Source organism: Mesocricetus auratus, unplaced genomic scaffold (assembly GCF_017639785.1).
Source record: "Mesocricetus auratus isolate SY011 unplaced genomic scaffold, BCM_Maur_2.0 Super-Scaffold_100027, whole genome shotgun sequence".
NCBI lineage: Eukaryota > Metazoa > Chordata > Mammalia > Rodentia > Cricetidae > Mesocricetus > Mesocricetus auratus.
Genome location: NW_024429208.1, coordinates 10378519 through 10406468, shown reverse-complemented (window position 1 = coordinate 10406468; position 27950 = coordinate 10378519). Strand labels below are relative to the sequence as shown.

Sequence of the window (27950 nt, the reverse complement as noted above, 5' to 3'; positions counted from 1 at the left end):
CATACAGACTTACCATGGAGGTCCATCTCTAGTACCGTTTTTCCATCAAGGCGCTGTCTAGACAGAACTGGGTCGCTGTAGTATTGATCTAGTTGGACCATGGTGGACAGTGTCTTTGTTGGCGACAGGATCCCCAGCGTTTATCAGAATATCCAACACACAGTAGGGCCTCAATAAATGGATTAATGGCGTTTCTCTCTTCTACCAAAATTTCCAGTCTGCACTTGTGCTGCGGCCTGGCTTAGAACCCTCGGCTGGGTCTGGCCCACAGCACACATCCAGGAAGATCATGACAGAAGCCCATGACAGGCCTGTGGGCTAACGCAGGCGTCACCAGCAAACCGGTGATGGGTCTGAGGCTGGCCCAGCATCTCAGGCCTCCCCCTTGCGGGTCTCTTTGCGCCTCTTTTCATAGTCCCGCCCCCAGGGCCATCTCGTGGGTCCTTGCTATTGGTCCCTCTCTAGAGGCTGTCAAGCGACCATTTCTAATTGGCCATAAAACCTCCCACCCCTCCGCAGCAGCCACAACAACCGCCATGTGCTCTGCCGTGGGACTTCCTCATTGGCCAGCCGCCCCGCTACACCTGGACTTCCCGCTTCCTCTTCCCATTGGCTTTCCAGTCGCAGACCCGGCTCTCCCGACGCTGATTGGCCACCGGGGAATGAGGCGGGGCTTGGGGCGGGTTAAGAGCTCGGCGTTGCCGGCGCGCGCGCCGAGGGTTTTCGATGGCCGGGCAGGGGCTGGCGGCGGGCTTCCTGCAGGTGCCCACGGTGACGCGAGCTTACACCGCGGCCTGCGTCCTTACCACCGCCGCAGTGGTGAGCAGGCCGGCGGGCGGGCGTGGCGGCGCCATGGTTACAGTCCCTGGGCCGCCAGAGGGGGTTAGGGAGATCGCCGGCTTCTGGCGTCTTACACGTTCCCCATCCTACAGCAGCTGGAACTCCTCAGCCCCTTCCAGCTCTACTTCAACCCGCACCTGGTGTTCCGGAAGTTCCAGGTGAGGTGGCCCCGACTCTGGCACCTGCCAGCCAGGCCTGGCCCTTCAGCCCCGCGCCTTACCACCATCCCCGCCTCTTTGCAGGTCTGGAGGCTCATCACTACCTTCCTCTTCTTTGGGCCCCTGGGATTCGGCTTCTTCTTCAACATGCTCTTCGTGTATCCTGGGCCACGGGGGTGGGGTGGGGCTGTGAGGTGGGATTGGGGGGATGTGTTGGGCTAGGAGTGGGGAAACTGAGGCCCAGTCGACGTGGCACTTCCTATACTAGTGTTGCAGGTTCCGCTACTGTCGCATGCTGGAGGAGGGTTCCTTCCGGGGTCGCAAGGCCGACTTCGTCTTCATGTTTATCTTCGGTGGTGTTCTTATGACTGTATCCTTCCTGTAGGCTCAGTATTACTGGACCAAGGGGCACCTCCATCTAGCCTGCCGTGCCCCTGGGGTCTGACATGAAGTGCCCAGGCCAGGACGAACAAACATTCAGGGCTTAGCTGCCCTGTAGCCTAGATGCCCTAGCTAGGTCTTCAGTGTCCCTGCAGAGCACAACAGGGAGATAATAGGATAGATTTGTAGAATACGTGACTGAAACGTGAATGCAAGAGGCAGAAGGAACCGGCAGGCATGGGGATTGATGGAGACTGGGTACCTGGAAGCCCCAGACAGGGGTTCTTGATATGGAATAGACCAGGCACAGGAGGGAATCCGATTAGAGTCAGGTACAGTGGGCAGCAGATGGCTCCAGGGTGCCTTGACTCTGGCCCAGCTGCTGGGATTCCTGGGCAGCCTCTTTTTCCTGGGACAGGCCCTCATGGCCATGCTGGTCTATGTATGGAGCCGGCGCAGCCCTCACGTGAGGGTCAACTTCTTTGGCTTACTCAACTTCCAGGCGCCATTCCTGCCCTGGGCCCTCATGGGCTTCTCGATGCTGCTGGGCAACTCGGTCCTTACAGACCTGATAGGTGAGCCTGCCCACCCTTCCCATTAACCTTCGGCCAGCTGGTCACATCGGGGCATGCAGTTGACACACACATCCCTTCCCCCATCTCTCATCAATGTCCCAAACTCCTCCTCCTGTCCCAACTCCTGTTCTGTCCTTAAAGCCCCTCAAGCAACCCAGCTGGCCACAGGATTTGCATCTGTGGCTGACCTGCAGACACTGGAGTTGATCCTGCTTGGCCGTGGTTAGTTTCTGCTTCCTGGCTGCTACTCCCATAGTGTTCTCAGGCCCCTAGTCCCTCCCGCTCCCCAGCAACTGTCCATTTTGGGAATTCGTAATGCCTTTCAAAGCCAGTTCTCATCTGACCCGGAAACTGGCAGGTAACGGGGTGCTTGTGCTCTGGGCTGCCCTGGGCTGTGAAAGATGGCTCTGCCCGCCTTTGCCTCTCTTGCAGGGATTGTTGTGGGTCACATCTACTACTTCCTAGAAGATGTCTTTCCCAACCAGCCTGGAGGCAAGAGACTGCTGCTGACCCCCAACTTTCTGTGAGTGTTGGACAACTGTTTTCCCTCCCTCAGTCTACCTACTCCAGGGGGAACTTGTGTTTACCGCAGCTCAGTATAACTGTCCCATCCCCACAGGAAGCTACTACTGGACGACCCTCAAGAAGACCCCAATTATCTGCCCCTTCCGGAAGAGCAACCAGAGCTGTAACTGCAGCCCATGGAGCAGTAAGCCCACCGGGTCAGCCTGAGGCAGGGCTCTACCTTCTCCTACAGCCAAGCAACCCATTCAGAAGGCTGGGCCCACCCACAACCTTGGTGCCTCAGCCAGTGACGCCCTCCGCTCCTCTGCACCATCTATCTGCTCAACTGTAGCTGGTAGGACATGGGGCCCAGAGTAGGGACTGCCTACGATGCCTAGCAGAGCTCTGAACTCACCAACTGCAGCCCACAGTTCTCATCTTCATGCTGCCAGTGCCTTGATGGCGCACTGGAACACGTCCTAAACACCCAGCATCATGCCCAGTCTACAGGTATCCTGCCTGCAGTGCCTGTGGGCTGACGCCCACCCTCCTACGCTCTGTTCTCCTCTAAAGCAAGCCCACACGTTCTTCTCTGGCTGGTGACCAAAAGTCCCCTGGGTCCTCTGCCATTCTAGGAGCCCAGGGCCTTGAGCTCTGTCTTAGCAGCACCCTGTGTATAGCAGAGGAAGTTCTGGGACGTTCCATTTGCTGAAGGCCCATGAGTCCCTCCTACCCACATCTCTGAACCGAGGATGTCTATGTGGCCAGTTTTCCTTGTTGCTTTACATGTGCCCCAATGGGACTTACTTCTGGATGCCCAAGAGCATGGGAATTCCCCAAACCACTGCCTATTGTTTCTATAGTGACAAAAATGTTTTCTACTGAGTCTGACTCAATTCTGTAGTGAAACCTGGTGGGGCCAAAGCTGTGTTGCTGTGTGGAGTGGGGGTGCTTACAGCAGGCAGGATCTAGGGGTGTGGGGGGGGAAGACCCGCTGAGAGAGGGCAGCAGACTGTAGCTGGGATGCTGGGATCCCTGTCTTCAATCATAACCTGTATGCCCAGTTTGCCAAGCAGAGCTTGGCTTAGTGCAGACCTAGAAGCCACCTTAATGGATCCTATGTGCATTCTATACTGTACCACAGACCAAGGACAAAGGGGCTAAGTAACGTGTAGAGGCACAGCTTGGGGGAGAGGGGGGAGGGCTCTACCTCTTCTCCACATACTGCCAGCTCACAAGGATGGCACACAGCTGGTGTCCTATTTCCCTATTCCTCACAATAGGCTGGGGATGGAGAAGCTGGTCCAGGCTACAGTGGAGATGAACTTAGATAACCTTTTTTTGGATTGTTAGAATTCTGATACAGAAGACTTCCTGTACTAGTGATGTCATGCCCAGGGGCTACCCACACGTGACCAAGTCATCTAGAAGGGACACTAGAGCCAGGACCCCCAGCTGGCAGCAGCCTGTCTGGATGCAGCAGGACCAAAGCCAGCAAAGGAGCCTCTGGCACACTGCTGTCAACCTCTAAAAAGACTTGCTGAGCACCAGAGCGTCACAGGGAAGCTGGAAGGCACAAGAAGGAACAATGGCTGGGCTCCGCTTTGGGGTTCTTGTGGCTGCTGTGGGGACCCAATGGTCTCATTTACTAGCCTGAGGATCTGAGGGTGAGAAGGGAGGGGCGGGCACATCGACCTTGGCCACGCCCCTCCCTCCACACAGGGTCCACTCTTAGTTCACATGTTTATGCTATCAATTCCAAAGAAACTGAACTTATTTTTTATTTAAAAAGTGTTACTAGCCCTGTCTGAGGCTCCTATACAAAAACAAAACAACCCAAATGAGGCTGCTTCCTGACTCTAGCTTTGGGGACAATGCTGGGGCTTAGCAAATGGGATGTGTGCAGAAGGAAGGCACCCAGGAGGCCCTACCCCGTTTCTCAGGATGGCACCAGCTGTCCCTTGGCCTCTCTTTACCACAGAGGAAGGAAAGGCAGGCTTTTGAGATGCTCCGTGGAAGTCAAGCATGGATGGCTTCATCACCAGGCTGGGGCAGTGTTGGCGAGACGCCTCATTCGCCTGGAGCAGGAGAACAGGTGGTCAGCTGGGGCTGGTCACAGCTCTGAGTTGCCACCCTCCTAGGTATGTTATTTTTCTAGAGTAACTAGGTGTGGGGCCCATCTAGCAGGAATGGTCTCTAGTCTTTTCTTGACCTTGGCCAGTCTGCTGCACAAACTGTTTATGGAAACCCTGAGACCTGCTAAGGATGTTGTTCCCTTCAAGGAAACGTACCCCGGGGCCCAATCCCCACAGAAACCTGTCTGCCAGGAAGACAGGTGCCTGTGGTGTACCTTGTGTTCCGGTCTTGGTCCCGGATCTTCTTCTCCATCTCAGCATCAGTCAAGGTCTCCAGCAGGGGGCACCACTGGTCAGCATCTCCAGTATTTCGGATGGCAATCTCGACTGTGGGAAGTGGGTTCTCACTGAGGGAAGGGAAACAAGGAAGAGGAGCAAGGGCCTGTTAACGGTGGCAGCTCAGAAGTCCCCCAGAGACCACTGCTTTCTACTCTGCATTGGCAGATGGCCAGGGCACAGCAGCAAGGCCCACTTCCTTGTCCCAGCTCCTCCCAGCAGCAATGCTGGGGCAGCTGGGGAATGACTTTTGTCACTGAACCTCAAGCATGAGGCCAGGACCTGTCCAGCAGAAACAGTACTACCTCCAGCCTGAACAGCCCCCCTTCAGAGTCGGTTCTCAGTAAGAACCGTGGGAGCCGCCAGCTATGGAGGTAGTTTCTTTGGAAAGAATAGTGTCTCAGGGCCAAGCCTCTTGCCAAATAGACACAGTGGTGGGAACAAAATGGGATGAAGGCTATGAGGGTACAGTTACTGGGGGGTGGGTATGGCTGCGCCACTCTGCACCTTGGTTTCCTAGTTGGTAAGAGGAAGCTAAGGATGTACCCACTGTGTCACAGCAAACCCTAGCCTGGCAGGAAGTCTCACATCAAGGCTCTAACCAGGTCCTCTCCTCACTCTGCCATCACTCTGGCCTTCCTGCGAGGTGGCCTCCCTGTCACCTGAGCGAGCCTCCCTACCCTACCTACATTCCTAATCAGGTGTGCCCACCTGCTGTCCTGCAGTACCTTGTCAGCTCTGGGAAAGGAGGGGGGCGAGCTCAGGTGCTACTTGGCAGATGAAAATGGGCTGTTTTGGTCTTTGTCTAGAATATAGGAACAGAATTTACTGTCTGGAGGCTTAGCATGAAGCAGCCAACATTCATTGCAGAGGCCTCTTTAGAGCCAGACAGGTCCTTACACAGCCTTTCAGGCTTCAGGAAGGGTGGACTTCACAAAAACAAATCCCTACACCAGATTTGACAGCAGAGTCACAATTCTTCATCGCTGCATCAAACCAGTACAGGCCAAACCCAGCAGGCTGACAGTTTACCCTGGCCCACCTCAGAAAGCCTGGGCTAGGGCCAATCCTTGGCATAAAGGTTTCAGGGACTTCAAGCCTGGATCAAGGCCAGAGTATAGGTGAAGCTGATTCCAAGGACCAGGGGAGCCCTGGCTCCTTGGCTGACACAAGTCTGACGTTCTACTGAATCTGAGCTGACAACGTCCATACCTACAGGCCTAGAAGCCCAAACTCCTGCTAGAAACTCAGAGGCCAGGGACTAGTCATGCCCCACCCTGTGGTCCCAGGGCCAGCCTCTTCTCAGCAGCTTCATTTGGAAATACAGGAACAGCCCAGGCAGACTCATCCATCATCTCCAGGTCATCTCCCTTGGGAGGGCAGACTTGAAAGGCGCCAAGCTCGGGCAGAAGGAATCAAACATGTTTTTCTCTGTATTTAAAGAAGAGCTGGCAAACCGGCTCCTTTGTTTACCTCCCCTTGACACTGGGAAGATTTCACACCATGGGTTTGATCAAAAATAGAACTACTAGAGCTGACCATGGAGGGATGGGCATAGAGCCAACACTAGCTGCATCAGCTTTGTGGGACCATGGACGCAGAGACGCTGCTCTGAGTCCCAAATCTATGAGCCAGCATCCATTATTCCAAAGGGTTTCCTACTCATGAACTCTGAGGTCGGGAAGGACCCTGGACACTCTCCTACCGCACAAATACCCATGTCAGGGCTGCCAGAGGCCAGCAATCACAGGAAAGACTGAGGCTGATGAAGTGTACTTGAGGTGATTTTTGATGTAAGGTTTTTGTTGTTTTTTAAGACAATGTTTTCTCTGTGTAGTCCTGGTTGTCCTAGAATTCAATATGTAGAGATCTACCTGCCTCTGCCTCTCAAAGCTGGGGTTAAAGGTGTGTGCCACCATGCCAGACCTGGATGTAGGACTTTGTTTTCTGTGTGTATAGGCAAGCTGAGAAGCAGTTATCATTCTCCCTCTACAAAGAAGAAAACGGAGACATAAGAAAGAAATGACCTGCCTAAGGCCATTTAACTGAGGAAAAGGAGACCAAATTCTACACTCACCCTAATGTTTGCAAGCCACAGTTGGCATGCCCCTTAAAGGCATGATGAGAGTTCCACAAACTCACTAGGAAAGGGCAATCTGTGGGCAAGCTGCTGACATAAAATGCCACTGCATTAGCCAATGCTTTCTTACATGTGACACACACACCAAAGTATATATTTGCATGTGTGTGTGTGTGTGTGTGTGTGTGTGTGTGTGTGTGTGTGTGAATTAACTAAAAAAAAACAGATGAACTGGACTGTTTATTATTCATCAAAATAACTTCAGTGCTGCAAAGGACACCATCAAAACAGTGAAAAGGCAACTCAGAAGAAAATATTCACAAATCCTACCTATTAAGGAATGTGAATCCAGATTATATGGAGACTTTCAAATCAACAAGAAATGAAAAGCCATCTAAAACTACAGGTTAGTGAGAAGGCTCGGTGTGAGGTCCTGGAAAGAAAGAACTGACTCCTAAACTGTCCTGACAGACACACGTGTGCACATGTGCTCCCCATAAGCTAAACACACGTGTGCACATGTGCTCCCCAAATAAGTGGAGTGGATGAATGACCTGAACAAGCCATTTTCAAAGACACACATGCGCACACACGGCTAATAATCACTGAAAAGATACTCACTAGAAAACCCAATTCTAGCCTACAATCACTGACACTCACAAGGGTAACTAGAGTCAGAACAGCAAGACAAGTCCTGGCTGGGGTGCTGAGCCCAGACCCGCAGCACTGGTGGGTTCTGAAGGATGCTGCAGCCACCGTAAAAAACAGCTTAGCAGTTCCTCAAATGCCAGGTGTGACAGCTCATCATTTATAATCCAGGCTCATAGGAGGCTGGGTCAGGAGGATTGACATGAACTACATATTCCAGGCTAGCCTGGGCTACAAAGTGAGATTCTGTCTCAATACAACAAAAGTTAACCAGTTACCATATAATCCAGAACTACAACTACTGGGTAGAGAGCCAAGAGAACTGACAAGAGTGTTTTAAACACAAGCATACAAATGTCCTTAGCATTATTTACTATAGCCAAAAAGTAGAAACAATCCACAACAGAATGGATAAGTCTGATGTATATAGTTAACCAATGGAATTGAGCTATAAGATTGGAGTTCTGATAATGTGTTAACATCAATGACCCCTGAATACATTATTCCAGGAAGCTAGTCATCACAAGGTACACAGTGCCACCCTGAGTTTTTTTTTTTTGTTTGTTTGTTTGTTTTTTTGTTGTTGTTTTTTTTTTTGGTTTTTTTCAAGCCAGGGTTTCTCTGTATTGTTTTGGAGGCTGTTCTGGAACTCGCTCGGTAGACCAGGCTGGCCTCGAACTCACAGAGATCCGCCTGCCTCTGCCTCCCGAGTGCTGGGATTAAAGGCGTGCACCACCAACGCCCGGCCCCACCCTGAGTTTTGTGGCAGCACCTTGGCTCCACAGAAGGAAAACCAACCAGACCAAACCAAACATACATAGAAGGCCAGGCATGGTGACTCAGACATATAATTCCACCATTTGGAAGGAAGGTAAGGCATGAAGATCAGAGGTTCAAGACCTGCCTGGGCTACAGAATGAGTTCACAGTCAGCAACTCGGTGTGATCCTACCTCAAAAATCAAAAAGTAAAAAGACACCAGACCTGTATCTCAAGACTTGGGAGGCAGAAACAGGTAGATCTGAGTTCAAGGCCAGTCTAGTCTACAAGCATGTTCCAGGACAGCCTTAGGGTCAATCTCTAGTAATTCAAAAAATTAAAATTTTAAAGTAAAACAAATGGCTAAGTGGTGTGGTATGAATTGTCTCTCAATGGATTGTTATAAAAATAAAACCCAGGTTGGGCTGGCTGCTAGAGTTTTCTAGGATACCTACCCTCTGTGGTGCACACCTAACAAGCATACACACCGAACCAGCCCCAGGGGTTCTAGTACTTTCTCTACCTAACTGCTGACGCTACACCAGCAGAGGACCATGTTTCTCTGTCCCTCATTTAAACTCAGCTGCCAATCCCTCTGACCGAGTACACCTTTACCTCTCTGCCCAGCACACAATTCTGGCAGGACTGTGGGTATAAGCAGCCTCAGGGTTCAGACACTAGTGACTGAGCTCCATCCAAAGCTTGGAGAGGACATCCAAACATCTGCTTTGCCCTCCCTGCCAATAGGATCTGTGCCCACCTGCAGCCACTGGGTATACTAGGAGTCAAAGGACACTGGCAGCCACGCATCACACACCTGTCTTTTTGCTGTGCCAGACAGGATGTTGTCTGCTGGTTCCCAGGTTTGGAGCACAGGGACTGGCTCAGGAGAAGTTATTAGTAATTTTGCTGAAGGCAATTCTTTTTTTTTTTTTTAAAGATTTGTTTATTACATATACAGTGTTCTACCTATATGCCAGAAGAGGACACCAGATTGAATTGTAGATGGTTGTGAGCCACCATGTGGTTGCTGGGAATTGAACTCAGGACCCCTGGCAGAGTAGTCAGTGCTCTTAACCTCTGAGCCATCTCTCCAGCCCAACTGAAGGCAATTCTAAGAGCAGCAAACTCCCTGCTACCTAACCTAGCTCCATTCCTCATCAAACCGTCTCACCATATGTCATTGCCCTTCTTTAAAGATAAAAATGTTTATCTGCTTTATTATAATTTCATGTGTATGAGTACTGTGCCTCCAAATATGTATGTGTACCAGGTGCACATGGAGACCAGAAGAGGGCGCCAGATCCCCTGAAACAAGTTAGAGGGTTGTGAGCCACCATGTGGGAACTGGCAATCATCCTGGGTCTTCTGCAAGAGTAGCCAATGCTCTTAACCACTGAACCATCCCTACAGTCCTTGTCACAGCCCTTTTGTCCTCATTCTGGTTCTGAGATGTCTGTGTTGCTCTACTTCAGTTTTGTACTCTAGGAGCCTAGACCCCCTTACCAGTTTGTCACCCCCTCCCATGCTTGTTACTGCCCTGGCTTTTACCAAGCACGTGCCTCCCCCGCCCTCGTTTTTCAAGACAGGGTTTCTCTGTGGCTTTGGAGGCTGTCCTGGAATGCATTTATAGACCAGGCTGGCCTCGAACTCAGAGATCCACCTGCCCCTGCCTCCCAAGTGCTGGGATTAAAAGTGTGCACCTGCCAGGCGGTGGTGGCGCACGCCTTTAATCCCAGCACTCGGGAGGCAGAGGCAGGCGGATCTCTGTGAGTTCGAGGCCGGGCTGGACCGATAGCCTCAGAAAAAATACAGAGAAACCCTGTCTCGTAAAAACCAAAAAAAAAAAAAAAAAAAAAGTGTGCACCTGGTACCACTGCCCAGCCTTTACCAGAACTTCTAATGCACAGGCATCAAGGTGTTGCTCACAATGCCCTGTGACCAGCAGCTCTCTCTGCTACTCTGTGTACCTAACCAAAGGCCAGGGACTGGGGGATAGGTTCGGAAGGAAAGGGACATGAGCATATAGAGCAGACACACCGGAAGGGACTTCATGTGCTTCCAACATGAAGTGACAGAGGCTTAGAACTTAAAACTCACTTTAAGGGGTCATGGCGCTCAGTGCGTGTCATATTCTGTGCATGGCAGAAACCAGGCCAGGGCTCCCTCTAGCAGGGAGGACCTGCAAGGACGGTAGGGACAACAACCCTTTCCCTGTGCTAAGTGGTTAAGAAATCCACAGGGGTAGGTGACACAGGGCTGAGAAAGCGGACACGCCAGGAGTTTTGGCTGCTCTCTGGTCCTCTGAATTTTTAGACTCTGATTCTCATGTACCCTGACTGTCACTGTTAGGTCTCTTGTAGTGTGGGCAGCACCCCAGCCGCCCAGATGGTACAACATACAGGACAAGGGCCTGCTTGGCTGAGAAGATAAAGTAGCCCTTTCTGATTCCAAAAACAACGGCAAGCCAGGCATTGGTGGTGCACACTTTTAATCCCAGCACTTGGGAGGCAGAGGCAGGTGGATCTCTGTGAGTTTGAGGCCAGCCTGGTCTACAGAGCTAGTTCCAGGACAGCCCTACAAAACAACACAGAGAAACCCTGCCTCAAAAAACAAAAAACAAAAAAACAAGTGCTTGGGACATATTCCAGGGATCCAGGTAGGCCCCAACAAGCAAATCACGTGCCTGCTAAGCATATCAAGGGCTGGGCTGAGGGGCTCACACCCTTTTGGATGTGCCTCATTCCTTCTCCCTCAAGACATTTTTATTATTTTATGTGTGTGGATTGCCTAAATGCATGTCTGTATACCCTTATATTCCTGGTTCTCACAGGGAGATCTGGATCCCTATGGAACTAGCTACCTCTCTCCAGCCCCTTTTCTTGAAAGCTCCAAGGAAGCTGATTCTTGGGATGTCTGGTAAACCTAGCTGAGTCTAAAACCTACCAACAAACTCCATGAATTGTAAGTCTTTATATAAAACAAAAAGGCCCTTTGTTCTTGTTTTTGCTAAGCATTCCAGTTTGCGATGAAGTCTTTTTCTAATATAGGCAAGAAAGTGGACAAAAATGTGAGAGCAGAGGGTAGGGTGACCATGGTAGTTATCCTACCTGAAGGCATAGGTCTTCTGGTGCCAGCTCAGCTGTCCCCGGATGCTGTATGCAATGGTGGTGACAAACTCCCCACCCAAACCCAGCTCCGAGCACAGCTTCAGGGCAAACTTCTCTGGGGAGTTCTCCTTCTCTGACATGTCCCATTCAAACTGGTCCACCAGGGAGATGTTTCCCACATGGATGTTCAGCTGTGGCGAGAAGCAACAAACACAAGTGAGGGCAGCCCAGGAATGCTGTGACGAGGTGGGGACAAGCCATCCTCAACCGCCAGGTCGGAGTGAATTCTGCCCGTGGCTCAGGAGCTAAGCCCCTTGTCTGTCTGGTTCTTGTTGACACAATAGCATCAGCCTCACACACCTCCCAGGCTGTCACTGGACACTGAGGCTCTGGGCACCTGATCCCACATTAGCCTCTCTTCTCTCCCCTTCTATCTCATGGTAACCAAGTGTCTTCTGTGTCCTTGACACCTGTGGCAATCAATCTTTACGTAGTTCTGCTGACCACATAGGGCTCAGCTTGCACGGCACTCTTCAGAGACTGTCCTTGAGTCTGTTTTACGCCACTGTCTCTACCCTAATGCCATGGCCTTACCATCTTGCCTAGCAGCCAACGGGTACACCTGCCCTATCTACTTCCTTACCCTTAGAAAGATATGCCTATTCCCAAACACCAACTCCACAACCTCCGTTTACCGTGGCACACACATACTAATAATAGTTAAAAATAATTCAGCAGAGCAAGACACATGCATCAAAGCAGCAGTGGTGCACAACTTTAATCCTAGCACTCGGGAAGCAGAGGTAGGTGGATCTATGCGAGTTTGAGGCCAGCCTGGACTACAGAGCAAGTTCTAGGACACCCAGAGCTATGCAGAGAAACTCTTGTCTTAAACTGCCCCCCAAAAGTAATAATAAAACAAAATAAAAATAAAGTAAAATAAATTCAACACAGTAAGACACTTTACAGCCATTAGGATGACTATTATCAAACAAGTAAGGAAAGACGGAGGCAGAGAGGGAGGGAGGCAGGTAATAACAGCTTCTGGTGACTCTAGGGAAATACTGGAACCTGCGTGCATTGTTAGTGGGAATGCAAATGTTATGCAGGTTTGGTAGGTCCTCAAAATATGGAAGGGTATAAGTGACATGGGCTTTTCACTTGCGAGCAGAAACCCAGAAGAGCTGGAAGCAGGAACACAAGCAGATATTTTGAATCATAAAATGTCTGCTCCAGCAGCTAAGAGTATTACACTGATGCTGCGCATCTCACTACGGGCTTTCATACATACTCAGTCACCTTCTAACTCTGGGGTGGGCTCAGCGCCTGACAGAGGTATGACAGCACTGGCTGTCCTACCCACACTGTGACACTTTCATCAGAAAAGTCAGCCCTCCCATTCCTGAGGACAGTCAGGTTGTCCCTGAAGGACGCCTTCCCAGAAACTGCATCCCAAGCAAGGAACCCTGACTGACTTCCACCCAAGGCTGAGTCCTCTTCCCACCAACCTTGATGATGACGCGCTGGTCAGATTGGTCCTCCAGGATGCTGTCTGTGGGGTAGGACTCAATCTGCTGCCTAATGGCAGAGGCAATAGCTGGCACGAAGGTCAGTGGGTTCAAATCCAGGTCATCGCAGAGGATCTCTGAAAACATCTCAGGGGTCATCAGTTTCTCTGAAATCAGAAAACGCAAACATCTCGGCCTATCTGTAGTGCCTCATCTCACGGTGCTCACGCCTGCCCTGGCTTCCCCCTTCCTTCCTCCTGTCAAACCTCCCCTCGTGCCGATGTGGATGACTGGATCACTGAACCTGGCCTTCCCTGACACTCAGAGGAGCAGAGGAACATCCCTGTCTTTCTAGCCACATCCTGCAGACACCGGCCCTGGGGAATCTTCCCAAGGTCCACATCCTATGGAACCAGAGTGTGCTCTCAGAACCAAACTGGGGCAGTCAAGGCCCAGGACATGTCCATCAGCCCCAGGATCCCTCTTGCCCTACCACTCTTCATCTGTGGAATATGCTTCTGGAATTGGAGCACCTGAAGAACTGGAAGTACTTTGTGTACTTTGGGAATAACGTTTTTCTAGTCAGAAAAATTCCTGAGAGAAGTTAGCTGTGGTGGTGCATCCCTTCAATCCAGCAGTTGGAGACAGAGGCAGATGGACTGCTATGATTTTGAGGCTAGCCTGGACTACACAGTGAGTTCTAAGGCAGTCAGGGCTACATTCTGTCTCAACAACAATAAAAACCAATAAAAAACTCTTTAGAGATCCATGCAGGCTATTATTTCCTTTTTTACTGCTAGTTAGCATTCTTCAGGGGGTTCACATTTTATTTAAGCATTCACCCACTGAAGGGCATCTGGGCTTCTTCTAATTTCTGGCTATTATGTACAAAGCTGCTATCAATATTTGCATGTAGGTTCAGTGCAAACGATATCTTGGGGACTTCTCAGGGACACGTGCCCTACCCTGCAGCCACTCTCATATGGCAGCCACATGTCGTTTTGCAGTGCAGCTCAGACATTTCCCCCACCAGTGAGGGCCTCAGTTCTCGGCATCCTCACTAATGTTGTCACTAGTTCTGATTTGCATGTCTTGCATAGCTAATCAGGCAGAACACCTTTCCAGTGTTTAACCCCATCGGTGTGTCTTCAGTGAAATGTAGCATGTCTTCTATCCTCATTCTAAAGTGCTCTGTTAGATTTATTCTTATGTGTGTGGCTGTTTTGTCTGCACACATGTCTGTATGCCACTTACATGCCTGCCTGTAGAGACCAGAAGGCACTGGATTCTCTTGAAATGGAATTACAGACCCAATGGGAACTGAACCTGGGTCCTCTGAAGAGCAGCGAGTATTCTTAACTTCTTAGTCACCTCTCTAGCCCATGTCCTTATTTTAATTAAATTGGTTGCTTTTTTTGAGTTTTTACAATTTGTTCTTTCACAACTTCCTACGACTATGACAAGCACCTTGATCACATCTCCATCCCCTGTTACATAAGGGTCTCCTTATGTAACCCTCTCTGGCTGGCCTGTAACTTGCTCTATAGAACCTGAGCTCTGAGATCAGCCTGCTTCTGCCTTCCGGGTGCTGGGATTAAGAGGCATGCACCTCCACATCTAGCTTTTCATACCCCTCAGATAGGGTCTTTATTAGCAGAATCAGGTTTTGATGAGGTCCAAGTTTTAGTGTTTTCTGCTCTGGACTGAGCTGCTAGTGTCTTGAGATTCTTTATATAGCCCCAAATACCCAAGATTTTCTCTTATACTTTCCCCAACAAGTTTCATGGTTTTGTGTTTTACGTACATTAAGTCTGTGATTTTAGAGTTTGGTATTAGGTGCAAGATTAGTCAAAATTTATTATCTTTGGATATTCAATTGCTCCAGCATCATTTTGTCCAAAGCACTATCTTTTCTCCAATCAACTGCATTTGCAATTTGGTCAAAACTCAGTAAGGGTGAGGGTAGAGGCTTGAGAGCACAAATGTGGCCTTGTGACATTAGAGACAATGCCCCACAGGCTGAGAACTGCCGTTCTGGAGCTAACCAACTCATAGGAGGAAGGCACAACCTGAAATTCACATATTACTGTCATTGTTAAGTTTCGTCTTTTGTTAGAGCCTCACAAACATAGCCTCTACTTCCCAAATCCTAATCCTAGGATTACAGGTACACATCACAGTGCCCGATTTTAGAAATGCACCTTTTTTTTTTTAGTTTTATTTTTTGCAACAGGGTTTCTCTGTAGCCCTGGCTGTCTTGGAACTCACTCTGTAGACCAAGCTGATTTCTAAGCTGAGATCTGCCTGCCTCTGCCTTCCAGTGCTGGAATTAAGGACTCAGGCCACCACCTCAAATATAAAATAATGTTTCTCCATGGCCTTTTCAAATACCCTAAGTGTTGCTGATTCCTCTTGCCTCCCTCTGCCTGTTTTTTTCTATGCTGTTTTTTTTCCCATTCATATTCCACGTTGCTGACCAGATCAAGCCAGCCATTAAAGCCATGCACAACCACACATTTGTTTGTTTGTTTGACAGCTGGAAGCATAAGGTAGCGCTTAGTTTTTGAAAGCTGGGAGCTTAAAGCAGTGCAGGCAGGCATAGCCTTCTCTAATGAGTGAGTGCTCCTTCTTGTGATGTTGGTTTCACTGCTACAAAGGCAGACAGTCATTAAGTGTGTTCTCTGTTTCTCTAAGTGACGTCACCTCTACTTTCTGCCATGAGTTGAAGCAGTATGAGGCCTCAACAGAAGAGAATCTTACTTAGCAGCTGAACCTTGAACTTTCCGCCTTTCAGACACATGCCAGCGTAAATCACTTACATTTATTCATAAATTGCTCAGGTTTGGGTATCCTGTTACAGCAAAAGAAAACCAACCAAGATACATGCCCAGTCCCCAAGGAATAGCGCCAGTGGCCAAACCCGCATGAACTCAGATTTGCAGCCTTAAGAACCATGCCACAAAGCTTCAAGTGTCAGGTTGAGAATCTGCTTGACAGGCAGCTGATGGGAAAGTGGGCCATTTTCATATAGAGCCCAAGCAAAGCTGACCATCCACATACCATTCATGTTCCAGGTAAAGGCATCCCGAAGCTTCTGTCCATCAATCTCCATGTCCAAGCGGATGGGTACAAGCACCTCAGGCTGTGATGCATTCTCATGGATCACAGCCGGATCATGGTCATCAAAGCTGAAAGTGACACCACAGAAGCTGTCAGTCAGGGCTCCAGGGTTTCCTATTTAGGTCTCCAGGGACCAAGTTTCTAGCTTACCTTTGCACTGTGGGTTAGTCTAAATATGGTTGGAAGGGAAAGGTCATTTCATACAGGCATTTGTCATCTAACACTGAGGCAGCACAGAAGAGGTTACCAGGGGTCCCAAGGCCAGACTAATGGGAGTGCAGAGGGGCAAAAACAACAAGCCCAAACATGTCTGTGGTTAAGTTCTGCAACAGGGTGGGGCAGTGTGCTTCATGACTGCATCAGGAAGAGCCAGGAAGGTCTGCCTCAGAAAGAAAACCTAGACATGCTAGCAGGGTCTAGTAGCTCATGCCTGTAATCCCAGCATTGGGAAGCTAAGGCAGGAGAATTGCCAGCAGTCTGAGGTCATTATGCGGTACAGAGTGAGATCTGGTCTCAAAACAAAAACCACCCCCTTCCCCTTAAGGCTCAGCAAACATCTCAGAAGAAGGGTGGAAAAATACTAAGGCCATAGGTCAAAGCTTAACCTGATGGGAGCAAAGCTCTGCCCACACCTTGATTTTTGGCCTGTCACCTCTTTCAGAGTCCTGACTTTTAGAACTAGAAGAGACTAAATGTGCACTGCTGAAAGTCACTAAGTGCCGTTTCTGCTGCCACAGAGAAGTGACACAGTGGGAGTCACGTGGGTATTACCTAAACCCCCAGATTGGCTGCGGGCATCAGGTGAATCATACTGTAGGGAAAGGCCTAGGGACTGAGGTGCTGGGGAAGGGGGAAAATAGGGAGAACAGAGCAGGGAGCCAGGGAGGATGTCCTGGAAGTAATAGAGCAGCATCCGAGGCAGGGGCAGGGTAGCACTCGTGGAAACACAGCGTCACTGAACAGTGCCTCCCTGGGCGGGAGATTACAGAGCACGGGAGGAAGAAGGGATCTGCAGAGGCTAAAACAACAGAGCTTACTCACCACAAGGGGAAGGTTCTCTTCTTGTCCCGCCCCATGCGGTTCCTGTTGATGGTGGTGGAACATGGCACAGCGTCCAGATGATGAGAGCTGTTGGGCAGGGTGGGTACCCACTGGCTATTTCTCTTGGCCTTCTGTTCCCTGGAGACACACACAGAGAGAGTAACCCTTGAGAGCACGAGTCAGGTTCTGTTCACTTGGACTCTACTCATGCTCAGTGGGCACTAGTGTGCCCTGGCAGCTCCGAGCTCCTGTGGAGGACATCCGGGCATTTCTTACACTGTGGGACTCCTCCTGGAACCTAGAGGTTCCTGTGTGAGAAGGGGACAAAAGAATCAAACACAGGGCAGGGCATGGTGGTGCACACCTTTAATCCCAGCTCTCGGGAGGCAGAGGCAGGCAGATCTCTGTGAGTTCGAGACCAGCCTTGTCTACAAAGCGAGTTCCAGGACAGCCTCCAAAGCCACAGAGAAACCCTGTCTCAAAGAAAGAAAAAAAAGACAGATGGACAGATGGAAGGAAGGAGTTATTAGATATATATATATATATATATACCCCATGAAACTAACCCATGAAACATGAAAACTCTTTTTCCAAACTCCAAGTTACTCTTACTATTGGGAAAATTCCCAAAACTATTTCACACTGAGCATCCACTGCTCAGTTAGACAAAGGAGAACACTGAGGTTCCACAGTGCTTTGCTGGTTTGTCTTCCCTAGCTAGACCCTGACTAGCAGACTGTGTGCTGCCCACTATGCTAGTTAGCTTTAACTGTCTATTTGACACAGCCCAGAATCACAGTGGAGAAGAGTTTCCACGAGGAACCTAGATCTAGGCTAGCCTGTGAGCACTTTGTGGGGAATGCTCTTATCTGTTAGTTGCTATGGGAAGACCCAGCCCACTGTGAGCAGCAACATTCCCTGGGCTTGATGTCTAGTACTGTATTAAGAATGAAGAAACTAGCCGGGCGGTGGTGGCGCACGCCTTTAATCCCAGCACTCGGGAGGCAGAAGCAGGCGGATCTCTGTGAGTTCGAGGCTGGGCTGGACCGATAGCCTCCAAAACAATACAGAGAAACCCTGTCTCGTAAAAACCAAAAATAAATAAATAAATAAAGAATGAAGAAGCTAGCTGAGCTGGGTGCACTGGCTCACACTTTTAATTCTAGCTCTTGGGAGGCAGAGAGTTCCAGGCTAGCCAGGGCTATAGAGTGAAATCCTGCCCAAACAAGAGAGAGACAGACAGACAGACAGACAGACAGACAGACAGACAGACAGACAGAGGGGGGGATGCTATCAATGCAAGCAGGCAGGATGGGTACATGTTTCTCTTTGCTCTTGACTATGGATGTGAGGTGACTAGCTGTCGGAGTTCCTCCCCGACTGTCTCTCAATGGTGAACTATAATCTAGAACTACATATATATAATGCCTTTTGTCCCGGTATTTTGCCTCAGCAGCACCAATGAAAGGAGAACACTCACCTTTACACCCCATCACCGCACTCACGGCTCCTGCAGCAACTGTCCACTAGAGGTCAAAGTGAGGCCAACAGCACTTTCTTACAGGTCAGGACTTTGACCTTGGGGGTAGCCTTTAGCTGTAACCTTTGCTCTGAAGCTAAGGTCTGGGCACCTTCTGGGCAGGGAACAAAGCAGTGCCATCTGGCCAGTGCTTACCAAGTCCGCAGCACTGCGGACCTGGCTCTGACCTTAAGGTCTGCTTTCACCTTTGCAACCTGGACCACAGCCCAGCAGCTGGAGACGAATGTGCACAGGGCTCAACAGCTGGGCCAGCGAGACCAGTTTCCATCTCGGCCTACGTGGGCAAATGGCTCATGTGTGAAATTTTAAGTAGCAAATTCCTAAGTCCCACTCAGATTGAGTGTCCATCTCTGGAGAAGGTTGGCATTCTTTGCACCCTCCAGACAATTCCAGGCCAGCTGGAAACTACAGACCTTTCTCTGCTGACCCCACCCCTTGACCCTCAAATCCTGCCCTATCTCCAATCTTTCTCCCACTACAAGAACTTTCCAAGAACCCTAAGAGGGGACAAAGTATCCAGTGGCAAGAGAGGTGAGTTGAGAGGCCCAATGCCAGGCTGACTGAGCAGCATAGCTGCTCACTTCAAACTTTGGACACCCCATCCCTGTTGTTTTGGCTTCCAAGGCAACGGGAATCGACTCCCTCAGCTGGTCCTCATATGACACAATCAAGGGATTGTTTACCACTGTATAAAGGGTTCCCAGCTGACATGTGCAAACATAAAAGTGTCATCCAGATGCACATCATTTCCTTCTGTGACTTCTTGGGAAGGCCTAGTTATCCTTCTGTTCTTACCACATCCCGTGGGGAGAATAAGAATCTGCTGAGCAAGTGTCTACAGCGCCCACCAGCCTGGATGCAAGCCACCTTCTCTGGGGGCTGAGGAGGAGCAGAAAAGCAATCTAACAAAGATGAAGAAAACTCCTGATGGGAATAATTTTCAACAGCCACATCACTCTGAACAATACCTTCCTCCCTACTACTCTCAGGGTTTTGTACATTAAACTTTGTTTTTTCTCTGTCTCTGTTTTTTGATAAGGTAGCCCAGGCAGGCATTTAAATCAAGATCCTCCTGCTTTTACTTGAGAGTTTGGGGATTACAGGTGTGGTCACACTGACTAGCCTTTTTTTAAGCTTTGAATTTTTAAAATGACATAAGTGACTGGTGATGTGTTCAACAGTAGGCCACCCTGGGCTCCATTTTTCACTCCACCCTCACTAGAACAAGAAGAGGACAAACATTCTTCCTGTGTTTGCTTACCTCTTGTATTTCTAGATACAGACTATACTCTAGCTGTTTGTAGACTCTGATGTAGGGTGTAGCTCAGTGGTGGACACAAGCTCATGGAGCCCTGGTTCAACCTCTATCACCACTACCCACTCACCAAACCTATTAGAGTCTTCAGTTTACTTTTAAGTCTCGACATGTAGACACTACATACAACACAGTAAGAACTTAGTTACTTGCCTTTTTGTTGTCACAATTACTTTCTAAAGGTTCCATCCTAGGCTGGGAAAATGGCCCAGTGGGCACAGGCACTTGCTCTGTGAGTATGGCGATCTGAACACATGTGAACACGGAGGGAACTGATTCTACAAAGCGTGCCCTGACCTCCGCATGCATGGCATGTCACACATGTGCAATCTCTCCAGCCTACAATACAGCTTTTAAAAGTTATTTTTAAAAAATAACTCCAAGCCAGGCATTGGTGACACACGCCTTTAGTCCCAGCACTCAGGAGGCAGAGGCAGGCGGATTTCGTGAGTTCAAGGCCAGCCTGGTCTACAGAGCGAGTTCCAGGACAACCTCCAGAGCAATACAGAGAAACCCTGTCTCGAAAAATTAAAAAATGAATGAATGAATGAATGAATAAAAAATAACTCCAGTGGCAGAGGCAGACAGATATCTGAGTTCAAGGTCAGCCAGGTCTACAGAGTGAGCTCCAGGACAGCCAGGGCTACACAGAAAAACTTTGACTCAAAAAACAACATTTTTTTTTCCTGGCTGGGTGGTGGTGGTGCATACCTTCAATCCTAGCACCAGTGAGAGGCAGGTGGTCTCTGAGTTCAAGGCCAGCCTGGTCTATAGAGTGAGTTCTAGAACAGCCAGGGCTACAGAGAAACCCTCCCTGATCAAAAACAAACAAACAAACAAACAAACAAACATCTGTTTGTACCTGAGGATATGTTTCAGTTGGTAGAGAGGGCTGCCTCATGTGCACAAAGTCCTGGGTACCATCCCCAGCACTATTATAATTAGGCATGATGGCACACACTTGTAATCAGAGCATCCAGAAGTTTAACACCATACTTAGCTACACAACAAGTTTAAGACCAGCCTGGGCTATATAAGACCTGTCTCAAAAAGAAAGAAAGGTACTTTCAAAGTTCTGTGTGTATTTGAATATTTGAATATTCAAATCTTCTTTTTTTTTTTTTCCCAGACAGGGTTTCTCTGTATTGCTTTGAAGGCTGTTCTGGAACTCACTCTGGAGACCAGGGTGGCCTTGAACTCACAGAGATCCGCCTGCCTCTGCCTCCTGAGTGCTGGGATTAAAGGTGTGCGCCACCAACGCCTGGCTCTATTGTTTCTTTTGGAAGTTTATCTGAGTCACAATTTTTTTTTTTTTTTTTTTTGGCAAATGAGTCCCAGATTCAGAACATTCCAGAACTCAAGACTTGGTCTGTTTGTTGAGAATGTCAAAGACACAGAAGAAACTTAGAAACCTGGGTCAGGCAATTATAAACACAGCGAGTAAGTTTCACGTTACCCTGCTCTTCAGGATGAGATCCCCACCCCGCAGGTCCCTAGAGCAATACAGAGATAGGAAGGCAAACCTGAGGTAGGTGGGGGGCTCTGTGCTGATGGACACAGCCTTGTATTTCTCATCGTTGCCATCCAGAATCTCTTCTACCTCCGAGGCTTTCAGTAGCGTCACGCTGGTGGCGAGGGTGGTATACCCATGATCTGTAAGCAGAGACCTCGCTGTGGTCATCCTGCGCAGCGTGAACAAGCTGACAACCAACTTGAATCAGCACATGAGGTCCTCACATGCGGGAGGTGGGGGAAGCAAGGTGTCAAATTCACTACTGCTGAGTGCTAGCCTCTTCCAAAAGGGCAATCCGGACTAAGGCTTTACCTAGACATCTCAGTGGAGAAAGCCTCTGGTGGGATGGCTTTGGGCGAATTTGCCTCTTAAGAGCACTAGCTCAGGGGCAGACATGTTTGGGGCAGCCACAGCTTAGGGGCTGCCAGGAAGGCTTCAGAGTAACACCCCAGTGGGAAGAGGTCTGACACCACCACAATCTAAAGCACAAAGCAAGATGGGAGACAGAACGAAAGATGAATCATTTTCTTTTAAAACAAGAGCCCAGAGAGTTAGAAAGAACTATTTTACACAAAGCAAAAGTTACCAATCCTGAGTCAGGCCAGATGTGTTGTCTGGAAAACGAGATAGAACTTCACACCACGTGACACCCCCCACCCCAGCTCTTTTAGGGAACCTTTGTCAAGCGCTGCTGTAGGACCTGCTTAGCTTTGCTGGAGGACTCACGGTAGCAAGATCACTAAGACTTCATGGGAACCTAAGGAAGGGCAGGCAAAACTAGGTAGCCACTATGCTAGTGACTATACTCCACTTGTGGCAGAGGGGACACAAAGGAAACTGTTTCAGGCAATAGTAGGTATCTTTTAGAAGTGGAAAAAAAAGCAGCTCTGGCTCCTGCATTAAAAGAACTCCCAATATACCACAACAGACAACTACATTAGCACCTACAGACAAGACAGACTACAGAGTGCTCATGAGCACGCATGCATGCACGTACACGCGCACCCAGGCCCAGGGCAGCTCTCTACAGGGTGCCTCTGCTAAGTGGAAAGCAGTTTTGCCACCTGCCAAATGGCATGTTGCGCCCACACCCAAATGTTCCTGCTAGAGGCCCCAAAATGCATGAAGAGCATCTTCACTCTGCACAGAGTTGCCGCAGCCCAGAGCTTGCACTCGTTTCAGTAGCACCAGGAGGCTCGCCCAGCAAGCCCCAGGCACGGGGCTGGCCACGTGGAATGGGTACATGCACGTGAGCTTAGCACACTGGTTGCCAAGATGAAGTATTATGGGATAAATGTGCTCTGGGAGGGAAGCGGTGGAAGCCCCAGAGGAGAGTGAGGGCTGGGACCACCATCTGCTACTAGGGCTGCCAGGATGGCTACGGCGACACACTCACAGCAAATGGTAGCAAATCACAGCATTCCGAAAACGTTTTGAGACCAACATGTCTTCACAGCACCTGCTACTGCCCTGGCCCTGGCCCCTCACACACCCACTGGCCCAGCACGAACACACATCGGTGGAGCATCAAAGAGTCCCTGAGCCACGCTCACCTGAACCACATGTGCTCTGGCAGGGTGGCCTGCCCAAGACGCTCCCTACCCAACTAAGGTCAGGCTGCAATGAAGACACTGGAGTGAAAACGTTTTATCTTCATGACATAAGCGAGTGGTTTTGAAACAGGTTTACAAACCCTCGTGAAGACGCACCCTTAGTGTTAGGTTTTGTTTTTTTACCATGTGACGATGCAACTATTTTCTTCCTCTCTTCCACAGTGGCTAGTCGCCTCCAGAGTGAGGGGTATCTCTTGTACAGAGAACCTCGGAACATACGGAGGTAGTTTCCCACCTATGAGTAAAGCAAGAAGGCTCATTATGAGGGTCAGACCATCTATCACTATGCCGAAGAGCTCTGGCATAGAGGATTCGCTGGATCAAGTGTATGAGATACAAGGCCTCCAGACGCCCACCTGTCAGCAGCCATAAAACACATTCTGCTGACATCAGGGTTCAACGGCAGTGCACATCTGGCTGGAGTCTGTGTATCCTGACATCAGAACCCAGTTCCAAAAGGCCTGACCAGATGTCTATTCGGGAGGATCCCAGACCTCAGTAAGGAGCTTGTGATGTCGATCAGGACCAAAGATTTCCTGGCACTTTTCTGAAATCTGAGACTCCTGTGACCTCCTTTCATCTTATAAAGCAGACTTTGATATTTTTACAAGGCAATAAACACCAAAATGCCTTTAATTTTAGACAGATGCAAGATAATTTGTCCCACTGCCTGTGTTGCTTTATTTAGCAACAAAATTCAAACCAGAGACACCAAAAGAATTTTCTCGTCTAAAAAGTCCTATATTAGTAATCCCTGGACTATCACAGAAATCACTACTCCTCCCCCCCCCCAGTAATAGCTTAGTTTGCTTGTAGCAACACTTAAGGACAGCCTTCGTGAAAAGCTAGCCCTGTCATTTTTATGAAGATCCATGACCTCACTGACTTTTAGAAATGATGTCTGCAGAGTCACTTGGTGGGGACAACCAGGGGATATGGTGCAAGGTGCTGACTCCAGCTGCAAATCTGGGCCTCTTTACCTATGTAACTTTGGCTAGCCTGGAACTGGCTATGTGGACCAGGCTAGCCCTGAACTCACTGGGATGGGACTGCCCCTGCTTCCCAAATCCTGGGATTAAAGGTATGCATCACCACGCCAGGCCCTCCAGTCTGAACTCTGCTCTAGAGAGGATCACTTGTATTATTTTTTCACCCCCCTCTACCCATCATAGTGTACATTTATTAAGAGAAAGTCGTCTCTCCACTTTTCTTCCAGGAGAGACTAACAAGAGCCAGAGCTGCTGAGCCTAAGAGTTCAACAGTCTATACACAGACAGCAAAGACTCCTTGTTGCTATTTGGTTTGTGTAAAAGTACAGTTTTCATTCGTTTTAAAACAAGAAGTTGGCAATGTTGTGCTCTGTGACTACTGTGAGGGTCCTGCAGGGTGTCTACCACAGAGCCTTCCTAAGGTCCCTTCAGAGCTTAGCACACTAGGGCTTGCCAGCTTGGCTTTTCCTAAGTCAGTCTTTGCCCTCTCTGGAATACAAAAAAAAAAAAAAAAAAGATTCTGGATGTGGGTATTGGCGCATGGCAGAACGATGGTGACAGTCGCACCACTGCAGATGCCATCCCAAAGCAGCTCCACAGATGGGAGAGACACTGTGCTGCTGAAGCCATGTCTGTCCAAATGCTATTGTCCTTTTCTGAAAGAAAGGGGCCAAGGGCCATCATCTAGACAACACTGTCTCAGGAACCACAGGACAAAGAACCCCAAGATCCTGATTTCTTCCCAAAACCAGAACCAGGCCCCAAAGAGCGAAAACCCCGTCATTTTGGTCTCAGGGGAATTATTCTCATTCAACTGGGAGGGCCAACAGTAAACAGAAAGGTGGTTTAGCTTTGTAAAACCTAAAACATGCTACTACGATGACCTCAAAAAACATGAATGTCTGGGCTGGAGAGATGGCTCAAAGGTTAAGAGCACTGGCTGTCCTTCCAGAGGTTATGAGTTCAGTTCCCAGCAACCCCATGGTGGCTCACAGCCATCTGTAATGAGATCTGGCGCCTCTTCTGGTGTGCAGGCAGAGATGCAGGCAGAGCACTTGTATACATGATAAATACATCTTTAATAAAAAACCCATGCATGTCCAGTTTAAGCATCTCATATACATGAGAAAAATGGAACCAGTTCAGTGGAAGGGTTGTTTGGCACAAAGCTCTAGGTTCAGTTCCCAGCATGAGAAAAGGGAGACGTTGGGGAAGGTAGAGGGAGAGAGGGCGAGGGCAGAAGGAAAAGCAAGCTGTCACTTAGCCTCCCGGGGTTTTCCCCACCTGACCAGCTATCTTTTCATTGCTCCACCAGATGAGAATTTTCTTTCCAAACTACCACTACCTACGTAGAGTTAAGGCCAGACTCATCCTTTCATAATTTGGTCAGGTACACGTTTCTTTCAACAAGTTGTTCTGTATGGAATGCTGAAAATCAATTGCCTTACATACCCAGCATTTGAGCAGATACCTATTGGCCAACAAGGACCATTCCAGGCACTGACTGCATGTCCCCAGCAAAGCCACTGTGGAACAACAGCTCTGAAGTGATGGTGTGAACATACCAGGGCAGTTCCCACTACGTTTAGTGAAAATGGGAACCCCTAAGTCCTGATGCTTGACAACATTGGCCCCATTACCTGATACAGCTACGCCAAGAACCATGAGGTGTCCTGAAAGCCTCGGTCTGCAGTGAGGTTTTATCATGCAGCACTAAGCTGTCAAAAACAAAATAAAAACCTAGCACACAACCAAAAGCCAACCACATGCTAATGAAATAATGGAGTGTATGACATTGCACATGGCAGCCAGGAGGTAACTGCTAGCATCTGAAATGGCTTTAGCTGTCCAGTGAGGAGAGCGCTACCTCCTTACTGACCGACATCGGCACATCTGAATTTTATGCCCATGTCTCTTTTTTCTTCTTATGAGACAGGTTCTCACTATGTAGGTCAGGCTGAACTCAAACTCACCCTCTATCTCCTGAGTGCTCAGATTATGGCCACCCGTACCTTTTCTTTCTTCTTTTGAAAAAAAGGGACATAAGCCAGGTGTGGTGTACATGCCACTACTGATCCCAGAACTTGGGAGTCAGAGGTCAGGTGGATTTTTGTGAGTTCAAGGCTAGCCAGGGTTACACTGTGAGACCTTGTCTCTAAAAGGGGGGTTGGAGGACACAATCATAAACTAATTGGTGGTTGCCCTTAGGTGGAAGGCTAGTTTGAGACATCCTGTAAACAAAACCAACCAAGCAAAAACGACAAAAATACTTGGCTGATCCGAAGGACCGGTTGTAGGATTTTTCTAAGAAAACTCGTTCATCCGATTCAACGAAGGCTGTCTCTTCTAGTTATGGATTAGCGAGCCTTCAGATTTTTATTCCCTATAAAAACTCAAAATCAGCTCACAGATAGTCAAAGTGTTGGTGCTTCTGGCCTCGGGGCCTCATCCACCCAAAAGCAAACATCCTTCTCCTACCACTTTAATGAAGATCATAAGGCTTCCGCAGCCCACCTCGGAGGCAAGAAACAAAGAGGTGGGGAGGCCTTCCTAAGCCTCGTGCTTACAATTAGAGAGTTCAAGACCATGGCGGTGGGGTGCACGAGAGCTGCCGATGGGTTCAAGAGCAGTATCGCACCTCCACCTCCAAGCGCCCAGGGGCTCCCCCAACATCCTTTTCGCATCTGCCTGGAGCGTACCGGCTGGACGCCCTAAACTAGGGCCTGGTAAGTTTAAGGTTTAAACAAGTGTGTAAAGCAAACCCAGAGCGTCCAGGCTAAGGGCCCGGCCACGCCCACCAGGCCACGCCCCAAAAGCGAGCACGCGCCCGCCTCCGCGATGAATGGAGGCGCGCACTCGGGGAACACAGGCCCGCTCCCGGGCTCGAGCCGGCGAGCCGCTGCCCTGCCGGGAAGGCGACAACGCGCCGCGGGCTACCTCGGAGCCGATCATGTAGAACTCGCCGTCGTCCTCCAGCTGGAACTTGACGGGCTTCTGCCCGAAGGTCTTGCTCAACGCCATCATCATCATGGCGGCAGGGGGAACCGGCAGCCGGGGTCGAGCGGGAAAGAATCCGGTGGGCTGGGGCGGGGCCGAGGTGCGTTGGACCGAAGGGAACGGAGGCCGGGAGGTGAAGGGCGGGCAGGGCAAGCAGAGCGGGCGGGCGCTCGTGTCACTACTGGGCTCCTTAAGCGGCCGCTGAGACAACGAGCGGGCCACCCTCCTCCGTGCGCATGCGCGGGGGGAGTGACGCCAACGTGCGGGCCGCCGCCTGCGCCACACAAGGCGGAGCGCGTGCCCGCGGGCCCTTAAAGGAACCCCAGCGCTTTTCGCTCCCGGGGCTTCCCCCACCCCGGAGTCCTTTATGAAAGAAGACTTCTCAGCGACATAAATAGCCAGTGAGGCCCCGACTTGGGCGGTGACTTTCCTAGTCGCACAACCAGGGCTGGCACTCAGCCCCGGGGGTGAAGAAAAGAAATGAGACGGTAAGCGAAGAGAAGGACCGCTCCATTGGGAAGCCTGAGGGAGTCTGGGTGGGCATGGCGACCCCAGGCTGGCAGCTCAGGTCCTCCACCCGAAAGTGCTCTAGGAACAGCTGTCTCCACTGCAGGCCCGGATAGGGATGGGAAGAATGACGGTACTGGATGGAGGTTGGTACTATTCAAAGATCAGGTGCTGTCAGGTGGACAGGAAGGACCGCTTGCATCCTCCCCTTAGCCCTCTCTGCAAGCCTGGTGCCACAAGCCCAGCCCTGCTCCTTGCCTCTGCCCACTTGGGCCTTAACAGCCCTGAAGAAAGTCAGTGCCGCTGGAAGATGTCCACCCTCTGTGGAACAGAACAGTGACT

The 27950-nt window shown here is 49.8% G+C and overlaps 2 protein-coding genes across 7 annotated transcripts; one reads left to right on the top strand and one right to left on the bottom strand.

Moving 5' to 3' along the window:
* Nucleotides 1-660: 660 nt before the first annotated feature.
* Nucleotides 661-4299, top strand: Derl3 (derlin 3). 5 transcript variants are annotated; one of them, XM_005070745.4, is made up of 8 exons: nt 661-819; nt 933-998; nt 1083-1156; nt 1275-1368; nt 1759-1954; nt 2387-2477; nt 2574-2813; nt 3812-4299. In XM_005070745.4, exons 1-7 carry the CDS (start codon nt 727-729, stop codon nt 2644-2646), a joined length of 687 nt encoding a protein of 228 aa, XP_005070802.1. In that variant the 5' UTR covers nt 661-726; the 3' UTR covers nt 2647-2813; nt 3812-4299. The 5 variants fall into 5 exon arrangements, with proteins under 5 accessions (XP_005070802.1, XP_040588393.1, XP_021083187.1 ...); XM_040732459.1 differs by having other exon boundaries at nt 2552-2813; XM_013113834.3 differs by having other exon boundaries at nt 685-819; nt 936-998.
* On the bottom strand, nt 4215-27340 carry Smarcb1 (SWI/SNF related, matrix associated, actin dependent regulator of chromatin, subfamily b, member 1). 2 transcript variants are annotated; one of them, XM_005070743.4, is made up of 9 exons: nt 27042-27340; nt 23212-23350; nt 21513-21642; nt 17135-17272; nt 16034-16161; nt 12974-13140; nt 11466-11656; nt 4809-4940; nt 4215-4536 (listed from the first exon to the last, which is right to left on the bottom strand). In XM_005070743.4, exons 1-9 carry the CDS (start codon nt 27132-27134, stop codon nt 4497-4499), a joined length of 1158 nt encoding a protein of 385 aa, XP_005070800.1. In that variant the 5' UTR covers nt 27135-27340; the 3' UTR covers nt 4215-4496. The 2 variants fall into 2 exon arrangements, with proteins under 2 accessions (XP_005070800.1, XP_005070801.1); XM_005070744.4 differs by having other exon boundaries at nt 23239-23350; nt 27042-27339.
* Between the last annotated feature and the right edge of the window lie 610 nt (nt 27341-27950).

Excerpts from the sequence above, each read along its gene's own strand:
- Derl3 (XM_040732459.1), top strand. The coding sequence starts at position 727 with ATGGCCGGGCAGGGGCTGGCGGCGGGCTTCCTGCAGGTGCCCACGGTG. Across the intron at positions 1,369-1,758 it reads TCGGTGGTGTTCTTATGACT|CTGCTGGGATTCCTGGGCAG; the intron begins GTATCCTTCCTG and ends ACTCTGGCCCAG. Across the intron at positions 1,955-2,386 it reads GGTCCTTACAGACCTGATAG|GGATTGTTGTGGGTCACATC; the intron begins GTGAGCCTGCCC and ends CCTCTCTTGCAG.
- Smarcb1 (XM_005070743.4), bottom strand. The coding sequence starts at position 27,134 with ATGATGATGATGGCGTTGAGCAAGACCTTCGGGCAGAAGCCCGTCAAG. Across the intron at positions 23,351-27,041 it reads TCTACATGATCGGCTCCGAG|GTGGGAAACTACCTCCGTAT; the intron begins GTAGCCCGCGGC and ends CTTTACTCATAG. Across the intron at positions 4,537-4,808 it reads GACCAAGACCGGAACACAAG|GCGAATGAGGCGTCTCGCCA; the intron begins GTACACCACAGG and ends CTCCTGCTCCAG.